This window comes from Dasypus novemcinctus, chromosome 22 (genome assembly GCF_030445035.2).
Source record: "Dasypus novemcinctus isolate mDasNov1 chromosome 22, mDasNov1.1.hap2, whole genome shotgun sequence".
Lineage (NCBI taxonomy): Eukaryota > Metazoa > Chordata > Mammalia > Cingulata > Dasypodidae > Dasypus > Dasypus novemcinctus.
Window position 1 is genome coordinate 6190504 of NC_080694.1, and position 11034 is coordinate 6201537.

Consider the following 11034-nt stretch of genomic DNA (forward strand, 5'->3'; position numbering starts at 1 on the left):
TTCCTTTAATGTCCCTAACTTCTGGGGGCAAATGTGGTAATTAATTTGGTTCTATCCCCAGGGTTTTTCCTTACTCAACTCAAGAAGAAGCACTTTAAAATGAGGAGGAAGCATAGGCTAGTAATCCATGGTTCTTAGTCTACTCTCTCCGGGGAGGTTGTGTGGAAGATCATGAACTGCAGCTGAACAAATCTGGCTAAGATAGGACTTTTCCTTGGTTTTCACCTGTTTTGAGACCTATTTTCTTCACAGCTCTAGTCAGATGTCTTTGTTTCTGTAAGTATTAGTTTTCTCCTCTTTAAACTGGAGATAATAGGTCTGCTGTGAAGTTCGGAAGAGTGAGGTGGAGAGAGCAGCAATGTAATGGGCAGTAGCTCTTAGTTTATCCTCTGGAAATTCAGGAGAAGAGATAGAGAGGAGGGGACTCCACAAAATCATCTCTCTGCCAGCTGCTGGATCTTTGTGTATCCCATTCACTTAAGGAATAAAGAAACATTGGGGGTTGAAGTCTGCTAAATAAGAAGAGGCACAATGTTGAAGAGGTTAGTGTGTCACCTCTGCAGTAGTTCTTTTTTTGTTTCAAGAAGCTTTGGATTACATAAATGTTACATTGAAAATATAGCTGATTCTCATATACCCTCCACATTTTCCCCCATTAATATCTTTTTTCTTTTTTAATCTATTGAAATATATCACTCATATATAAACACACATAAACAATAAGTGTATAATATCTTTAGTGTAGCATTTAATGATGGTAATCAGAGACACAGCTGCGTGTGTCTGAGGCTGTATTATTGTAGCAGGCATTCTAGCATGGTGAACAAAATCCTGAGGTTTAGATTGAGGCTTCCTGGGTTGAAATCCTCACTCTACTTTGCATCCACAGTGTGACTTGGACTAATTCTTTAACTCTCTAAAAGTCTGATCCATCCATGTAATGGGAATATCATGGGTGATTTTGAACAATGGTGCATATTATATTAAAGAATGCGTGGAAATATCACAGCATGTGGCTTTTACAGGGTAAGTGATCAGATCTGTCACTTACTCACTAGTGTATTTCTCAAGCTGTCTGTTCTTCTTGACTTTGAACTCCTACCAAAATGTATGACTTCTGAGGTCCTTTTATACTAAAGTAAATAAAACAACCACCTGTTCTTAGGAGGATTAGAGTGGGAAGGTAGGGGTGCTGGATATGCTTCTTTTTTTTTTTTGCTACAAGTATTTGCTTTTATTTTCTCATTCAAACCCTGCTGTATTCATATATTGGCCTTTCTATGCTGATCTTAAATTTTTTTCCCTTTTTTATTTTTTCCCTCTTTATTTTTTTAAATGTTACATTAAAAAAATATGAGGTCTCCATGTACCCCCCACCCCCTCACCCACTCCTCCCACATTAGCAGCCTCTTTCATCATCGTGGGACATTCATTGCATTTGGTGAATACATTATGGAGCACTGCTGTGCCACATGGATAGTGGTTTACATTGTAGTTTACACTCTCCCCCACAGATATGATCTTTGGACTTGACCCTTTTACTATTTTGAAAGATAAGATGTCAATGGTTCACAAGCAAAATTATTTGAGGGCCTAGAATATTTTAAGAGGCTTGTCCAAATATAAGAAATATCAGAAACTCATTTTGAATGGGATTTGTTTTCATGGACTTGTAAAAATCCACATAATAATGAACTTTTCTTAATATGTTGGGTTTGTCAAAGACAAATAAGTGTTTCAATCTTGTTTTCACAAACACAAGTTGGGGTCTTTCTCCTAGTGGCAGCTCCATGGAAGGGAAAAGTGGAGAGCAAGTCTCCATTCTGAGCCCAGGCACAAATCATCCCATGTGAAGTCTGCAGGTGTTTCACAGGAGAAATACCTTTTTCTTTTCTATAAACCAGATCTAATAACCCTTCATTTCTGTGATAACTTTCTAAGACCAGTCATAATATTTGAATTTTATGTATAATTAAAGATAAAGACCTGCATAAACAGTTAATATTGGCAGTAAATCATGCTATTCATCCTCTCAAAGTGAGAACACACTCCTGTAGTCCTAGAGAACACCTTTTTCAAAGCCTACTTAGCAGCAGGATTTGCTGTAATGCTGGGTCCAGAGCAAGGACAAGCCTGGGCAAGATGAGCCACAGTGAGCAAAGGGGAGAGGTGCGAGCCTGGCACAGACAAGCACATTCTACCTTCCTCCCAGTTTGGGAACAAAGATGGGGAAATTTATAACTATACCCATGTACCTAGAATTCAGTTTTAACCTTTATTTAATTTTCATTCAGTCAATAACATATTGAAACCTTCTATGCTTTCTCTTTATCTTGTATAAGTTATTTTTTGTCTTCTCTTCCCCTTTAATTCTTATCATGACCACTCATTCGAGGTCATCATTTTATAGTTTCTATCTACACTATAAGAATTATATCTTGACTGGTTTCTCTGCCTTACAAATAGCCTTATTTCTATTTCTAGGAAATGCTCCCTCCACAATGCCATCCACCTTTAGATACTGAAGCATCCTTTGCTCTCAATAAAAGCACAAGAGAAAACTAAACCTCTGAGGCCACTGCTCATGCCCCTCAACTCTCCCATCCCTCTTAAGCAGATCACTTTCTTGAAACGTTGCTAGCGTGTTCTCCTTCTACACCTTTCAGGCTGCTAAGTTTCTGTTTTGATTCTATTGTATATCCTCACTTAAATGACTTTGTCTTCCATTTTTCTCTTCCAAAAATTTTCAGTGATTAACCATTTCATTTGCCACATTTGTACTTCAAGTCCACCCTGATTCCTTCATTACTCCTAAAGGATTTATTGCCTGTGATAATTTAGCCTAATAAACATCATCCTATATGCTTGTTATAACTTTTAAATAAACGATATATTGTGCTAGGAGAACAATGTATTATTTTATTTGAATAGCAAGCAAATGTAGGGTGATTATTTGGAGATAAAAGGACAAATCTAATTTTTGGGGAGACTGACTTAGAGGCAAAATGCTTATAGTAAAGCAGCTAAAGATATTTTATGAATTATTAGATGCAAACCAGAATATTCTAAGACAGTGGCATTTAAATTCAAGCATTTGACTTTCCTGGCGAGTTCCTGGGGAAATCATTGACTCTCATCTCAAAAGCCTCACCCAATTTTTTCAGTTTCTGTAGGTCTGGGTTGGTACCCCAGGATCTGCAATTCTGACAAGTTCTCAGATGATGCTGAGACTGATTAACCTGGTTCCACTCTTTGAAAAACACTGATCTCAAACCACTGGAGGCCAACAGAGGAGATATTAATAAAGAGAAATAAGCCTTTTTTTTTTTTTTTTTTTTTGTAAATCACAAAGAGAGGTCATAGGGAAGCCTCACATTGACCTTGGATAATAGAATGTCATTTACAAACTTCATTTTATGTTTTGTTTGCTGTTTGGTTGGTTTGGTGGGAGAAATTAGAATGATACCCAGATTTTTAAAAATTTATATGAAAATGTTCTTTTGTTATAAGAACTATGCAGGATATTGCTCAAATATAATTGACTTTGAAAGCTAAATGCCACTCATTTTCTAAACCTGAGCTTCCTACTCATTGCATTGCCCTGCATTTTATTTGCTTTATGTAAAGATTTTTGCTAGAATACAATATTTTGGTATTTCTTCCATAGAGTATATGCAGTTAAAATTATGAAAACCAACATTTTCCTGAATTTATGTGTGAGTTTTTCAATGTTTATACTCAAACTGAAGGAGAGGGAGGTAAAAAAATGAAAGAGCAAATCCTCAGATGCAGAAATTGTTTCAAGAAAAACTGCTGCATTCATTGAACAAATAGTTAATATATTCACACTCGGAAATACTTGCAAAATCCTAGCTCAACTTGAAGTAGCTTTATAATGGGATCACGTGTAGGCTTTCACCCCTTAAGAATATGTAAATTAAATGGGTTTTACTAAGTTTCATCATCCTGAATATCCAGTGTATGATATTGCACTAAAACTTCATATGGGAAGGAGCTATTCTTCTTTTGAGACAATAATAACGAAATGAATAGCGAAATGAGCAAGAAGAGAACAGGTGAATGTGGACATAGAGGAAACATTTACTATTCTCAGTGACACCAATGATGGGGAAGCCCACTGAGAATGGTGGCAATAGGGACAGTGTTAAAGGCAAAGGGCTGCTGGATGAACACCAGGGAGAAAAGGAAATCTGTTCAAGCACTTAGTATTCAGAGGGTTTTTTACCCCCAGGTAATTAAATAGGAGATTTGGTTAAAAATTTGGTTAAAAATTACCAGGTAATGAAATAGTTGATTTGGTTAAAAAACTCAAGCCCACAGGAGTTAAAATGGAGAATCCACTGAGAAGGTTAAAAAAGATTCTAATGTATGTAAGACATATATGAATATTTTGCTGTACATTTCAGGTAGTCCTGTTATACTTCAAAGAAACTGCTAATATTAGGACCAGTTTTTTTTTTGTCAAATAAAATATGACAAGAAAAATACAAAGATATTTAGTAGATTTCTATGGCTTATATACTTAATAAATTGCCTAAATGTATTTATCTAAGATAGCTCAAGTCCTATTGTAATGTTTGACTCCAAGTATAAATATTTACTCATGTCAGAAATTAAATTATATATTTTTAAAAAGCATAAAATCATTACTCCCATACAAATAAAAAAGTATGCAAAAGATCTTATTTAATTTATTTATTAATAAGGAAACCAGAATGATATTACAACTCACTCAGAAGACAAATCAAATTACCACACATGAAAGCACATAAAAATTTACAGAATGGATTTTCAAATTGGTGTAAAATGCATCTGTCTACAGAGCTATAATCAATTACATTATACCAGAGCACAGCTAATTTGTATTTCTTTGGAAAATAATTATTTATATTACTGTTTTCTGCAACTTTCAGAATTGGAAAATAGCTCAGAAACAATAAAGAGCAATGAAGAAATTGAGCAATGAGCAGGACTCAGTAATTTTTTGTGTTATTTTTTACTAATTTCAAATTTTCTCACAATTTTTCCTCTTACTGGCATAAGGAAAAAAAGATTCATTATTTTTGAATTGGAATAATGGTAACAATGATGAAAGACATGTAAATTGATACAAAAAATTTATCAATGGTACAATGCTAGTAAACAGTTGAGCTAATATTGTATTCATACTGACCATTCAAGAACCAATACCTTTTATTAGTACATATTGCAACATAAAAAATACAAAATCCTATTATGGTAGGATGTAAACAACAGACCTTAATATAAATAGAATTTCAAGTAGAAAATTTGAAACTGATAGCTCTTTAAGTAAAAAATCTGTGTTGAAACCTGTTATTAAATTACCTTGGTGACAACTTTGTGAGGTTAGTCTCCTGGACTCAAATTTTGTGATAAATATATTGGTGAGTGATTATAAGTATTTTTACACAAATAAAAAAATCATTACACAATAAATTATTTCAATCCACTCTCAAGTTGTTTATTTTTTAGGGAAATTAATGAAATGTCTAGAGAAATGAACAACTTCACCCTGGGGACCATATTCTTCCTCATGGGGTTTTCTGAAGTACGGGAAATCCAGATTTTACATGCTGTGCTGTTTTTGGTAATTTACCTGGCAGCCCTTCTAGGGAATCTTCTCATCATATTTCTCATCAGCAAGGATCATCGGCTACACACTCCCATGTACTACTTCCTGAAGAACTTGTCCTTTCTGGATCTCTGTTGCATTTCCATCACTGTCCCCAAATCCATCACTAACTCTCTGACTAATCACAACACCATCTCCTTCCTGGGGTGCATTTCACAAGTATTTTTCTTCTTCTTCTTAGCCTCCACAGAAGTAGCTCTCCTCACAGTGATGTCCTATGACCGCTATGTGGCCATCTGCCACCCACTCCAATATGAAGTCATCATGAACCACAGGGCCTGTGTTCAGATGGCAGCTTCTTCCTGGGTCAGTGGAGGTCTCAGTGCAGTTGTGCACACAGCTGCCACCTTCTCAGTGCCCATGTGTGGGTCTCTTTTGGTGCATCAGTTCTTCTGTGATGTTCCCCAACTTCTTTCTCTTTCCTGTTCTTATAACTTTGGAGAATTAGTAATCATAGGGTTGAATTTTGTATTAGATATCGTCTGTTTTGTGTTTATTGATATTTCTTATATTAACATCTTCTCCACTGTGCTGAGGATGCCATCAAGAGAAAGCAGGTCCAAAGCTTTCTCCACATGCCTGCCTCAACTATTTATTGTGACTTTGTTTCTTTCTTCTGGGATTTTTGCTTATTTACGTCCTCTTCCCAAATCTCCGTCAGACTTGGACTTGCTAGTGTCTGTATTCTACACCATTGTGCCACCCACCATGAATCCCCTCATCTATAGTCTAAGAAATAAAAACATGAAGACTGCACTGAGGAAACTGCTAATGAACAGATATTGTCATTCACCTTGGAAGAGATGTGGTCAGATGTGACATGATCTTTTTGTTCACTGACACAAACTGATTGGAAAATCTGGTGGTAATATTGAATATTTAAAGTATGATTATCATATGAAAGACAGATGTACTCACTGAGCTGATATAAAGAAGCATCTTCTATGCTTAAATCTAGTAGATTGGGCAAAATGTAGGGTTTCACTTGGAATTAGAAAAAAATATGTTGGTATTTTATGTATGATCACCATGGAAATATTTATCTGTTGTAAATGCTAAACTGGACAGGATGTTGGGATATCAGGAATAAACCTGGATTCTCTCAGGCAAATGAAATGTATGGTTACTCTTAGCAAAGGGGGTATGTGAAATACTATGTCCTAGAGTGATATGTATAATTTATTCTCAAATTAAATGACACAAGATTTAGGGGGCCATCTTTTGTCCATTGTCTTCCTTTCTCCTTTCCCAAACCTACTTTATACCATTTTCTGATGTATATTTAATCTTCTCAGTTTAGTGAGAAGAGGTGGGGACATTTTAATTCAACTTTATTATATTTTGGTTCACACAGTTATAATAATATGAAAACAAGCTTTCATAGACTAAGGCAACAAGTCCAGAGGGGTTCTTAAAATGAATGTGGATGTTGGAAGGCAATATATGAAGCATTTTGTTTTGGAAAAGTGAACGCCTAAGCTTTATTTTAAAGGAAGAGAAGTTCTGAGTCTCAGAAGAGGTTGGGGGACTAAAGTAAAGGCTGAGTTGGAAGCAAAACAAAACAGAAATAGCTTAGGGTAGGTTTGAGTGAGAGCCTGGTCTGGGAGTGGGAATCACAATGTTCTTGGTCATGAAAGGAAAGAGGGAGGAGATGGAGTAGGAAGAGTAGAAAGGGGTTTGACAAGATTCTAAGAGTGTCAAACAGAGAGTGGGATCAATTGATTATTTGATCAATTATTGCTATGAAGAGAAAGTAGTTATATGTATATTTTATCAGATAGCTAAAGGATTAGTTATGTTTGTGGAGATCAAAACAATAGACAAACAAATTTATTTTACTGCCAGCTAGAGTTGCAGATCTTCATAATTTCTTGATATAAAACACCCTGTAATCTTAGGACAATTTCTTTATTCCAGACCTAGTGTTATATTTTCCGCCCTGGTCTATTTGATCATGAGACTTCATTATGCTTTGAACTACTACAATCTAGATCAGCTTTTCCTTTTTTTAAAATTTTTAAATCTTTTTTTAAAGGTACATAGATCACACAAAATATTACATTAAAAAATATAAGAAGTTCCCACATACCCCACTCCCCACCCATTCCCACTCCTCCCACATCAATAACCTCTTTCATCAGTGTGGCACATTCATTGCATTTGATGAATGCATTTTGGAGCACTGACATGCAGCATGGATTATAGCTTACGTTGTAGTTTACACTCTTTCCCAGTCCATTCAGGGGGTTATGGCAGGAATATAATGTCCAGCATCTGTCCCTGTAATATCAGTCAGGACAATTCAAAGTCCCCAAAATGCCCCCATATCGCACCTCTTCTTCCCTCTTCCTGCACTCAGCATCCCCATGGTCACAGCCTCCAGATCAATGATACAGTTTCTTCCATTGCTAGAGTCACAATTATTCTATAGTAGAATACCAGTAAGTCCATTCTAATCCATATTTTATTCCTCAATCCTGAGGACCCTGGGATGGCGATGTCCACTCCACCTCTAAATCGAGAGGGGGCTTAGATCCCATGTGGCTTAATTTTTTTTAAAGATTAATTTTATTTCTCCCCCCTCCCCCCTGTTGTCTGTTTTCTGTGTCCATTTGCTGCGTGTTCTTTGTCTGCTTCTGTTGTTGTCAGCGGCACGGGAATCTGTTTCTTTTCCTTGCGTCATCTTGTTGTGTCAGCTCTCCATGTGTGTGGCACCATTCCTGGGCGGCTGCACTTTCTTTCACACTGGGCAGCTCTCCTTATGGGGCGCACTCCTTGTGCGTGGGGCTCCCCTACGCGGGGACACCCCTGTGTGGCAGGGCACTCCTTGTGTGCATCAGCACTGTGCGTGGGCCAGCTCCACCTGGGTCAAGGAGCCTGGGGTTTGAACCGCGGACCTCCCATGTGGTAGACGGACACCCTAACCACTGGGCCAAGTCTGCTTCCCCCATGTGGTTTATTGATACCATTCTCCTACTTAGAGTTGAAGACTCTCTCAGTTCCCTGGTGTGGTGGCTGACCATCCTCACTTCCCTGTTAGCTGACCTGGTAAGGTCAACAAACTGGAGTGTAGGAATTGCATCTCTACTGAGGTTCAGGGCCCATCTGGCATGGACAGTCAAGAGATTCAAGTGTCCTGAGTATACACCAATCCCAGGTTCAGTAAAAGTAACAGAAGAGGCATGTGTAGAGAAGTTACGTCTGAGTCCAACTTCATCACAGTCAGGAGCACACATTCCAAAGTAGGACCCACTGACATGGCACTGAACTACAGAGCCATCTGTCATGGCTGTAGGATTTAGGTGTTTCCATAGCCCCCATGAGCACCACTACCTGGAGTTGTATCATCTTTGGCTGTCTCTGAGATCCTGCTGAGACATGCATAATAAGGGCAACCCCTCTGATGACCTCCCGACTCATTTTGAAGTCTCTTTTAGATACTTTTAAACAAGATTTATCTCACCATCATACCAATATTTTAGTTGTAATTTGGTATTTGTTTCCATAAGCCTTTGGCATATGGCCCTTTCCATTATGGAACTATGTTATGCTTGAGGACAGGAGCTATATATCTCCTGTACTAGCTTAGTGTGTTACATAGAGGAAAGACTAAACAGGTATTTAATAAATAAATGAATTATTGGACAATATCACTTATTTTATTATTCCCAGAAAAATTTTGTTATTACCCTTATTTTTAAAAATTTTTAGTATCTCTTTACTCCCCATTTTTGGTATATTTGTGCCATAAATCAATTTTTAAAATAATTATCATACTGAGTGATAGTAAGCATCTAAAGTGAAAGAATTATATGATGCTCATTGTGTATTCTGATATTGATTTAAAATGAATTGATGGGCCCATTTTGATTATTATTAATTTAAACTCATAATAATTGTCTTTATTTGCCTTGAATTGAATTGTAAATTCATTGCAAAGAAAAGCTTTATAACAAAACTTTTGTGATAATACTGTCCTTTTGCATGTTGCTAGTTTACATGATCAACTCTATTTTCATAGGAACAAAGAACGTAGAATTTGTGCAATAAATAGAGCAAGCATTTTTATTGTTGAATAAATATGTCTGCATTTCTTGGAAAAATATTCTCTGTGTGAAATATATTGGCTTATTTCCAATCAATTATATACCAAGTGCAATAACTGAACTGACCAGATCCCATGCAGGAGGCCCCATTCTTTCCACTTATAATCTATGTTATACTTTCTTAGGATAGACTTATTGACTTTTCCCTCAAGACCAAGTACTTGGGATTTACACATCCAGGCAATTTTTCTTATAAGGGTGGACATTTGGAATGTAGCATATGGTAGGTAATATAAAGACCCCCAAAGATGTCTCAGACCCTCAAACATTATCTCCAGAATCTCTGTATATGTTATCTTATATGAGAAAAGTAACTTTGAGTACCCAAGAATAAGGACCTTGTTATAAAAATATTATATCAGATTATTGAGGTGGGCACAATCTAATCACCTAAGTCCTTCAAAGCAGAGGACCTTTTCCAATTCTAGTCATAGAAATAATAACATAAGGAGTACTGGATTGGGCATTGCATATTCAGAAGAAAGAGAAAGGGGACCATTATCAAATGAACTCAGGAGACCTTTAGAAACTGGAAAAAAGCAGCAAGACAGATTCTCCATTGGAGCCTTCAGAAATGTGAAACCCATATCACACTTCTAATTTACTGAACTGTCATAAATTTGCATTGTTGTAATTTGTAGTAATTTGTTACAACAGCAATAAAGAACTAATAAATTGCATAAAACCTAAAGTCTCAATATCATTGTATAACATGCTGCTGTGAATTTAGGATAGAGCAGAAAAGGCAGAAATATTGCCCGTATTTATGCACTGGACACTAGATACTCTCCAATCATCTATGAGATACAGAGTGGTTAAAAGTTTGACAAAACCAAATAAGCAAGTACTGTAAACATCAGGATGAATGAATAATCTACCACAATATAGAAAAATATGAGCAAATCTCACAAACATAATATTTAGCAAAAGATGTGGGACACAGAAGAATTTACCTTGTATATTATTTATTTAAGTTTAAACAAAGGTTCAATGATGTCAGAAAACAGGACATTCATCTTGGGGTTTATAACTAAAATGACACATGAAAGGAGCTTTTGGGGTGCTCCTCAGATTTATTCCTTTATCTGGATTATGGTAGTATGGATGAATCCATTGTAAAAATGCATAGTCTCCAAAGAGAGAAAACTCAAGTCTTGGGGAAGTGATTGAACCCATAGAGCTCCAGTGATAAGAAAACAGGCTGCTCATTGGAGCAACCTGGGAATGAATGGAGGGTGCTTCCTCATATGTCTC

At 36.5% G+C, this 11034-nt stretch overlaps 1 protein-coding gene across 1 annotated transcript; it reads left to right on the forward strand.

The window, feature by feature from the left end:
* The first annotated feature begins 5539 nt into the window (after positions 1 to 5539).
* Positions 5540 to 6493, forward strand: LOC101414815 (olfactory receptor 14A16-like). Its single transcript, XM_004475749.2, has one exon. The coding sequence runs from the start codon at positions 5540 to 5542 to the stop codon at positions 6491 to 6493; it is 954 nt and encodes a 317-aa protein (XP_004475806.2).
* The last annotated feature ends 4541 nt before the right edge of the window (positions 6494 to 11034 follow it).

Bases quoted from the DNA above. Each gene is read 5' to 3' on its own strand.
- LOC101414815 (XM_004475749.2), top strand. From the start codon at position 5,540: ATGAACAACTTCACCCTGGGGACCATATTCTTCCTCATGGGGTTTTCT.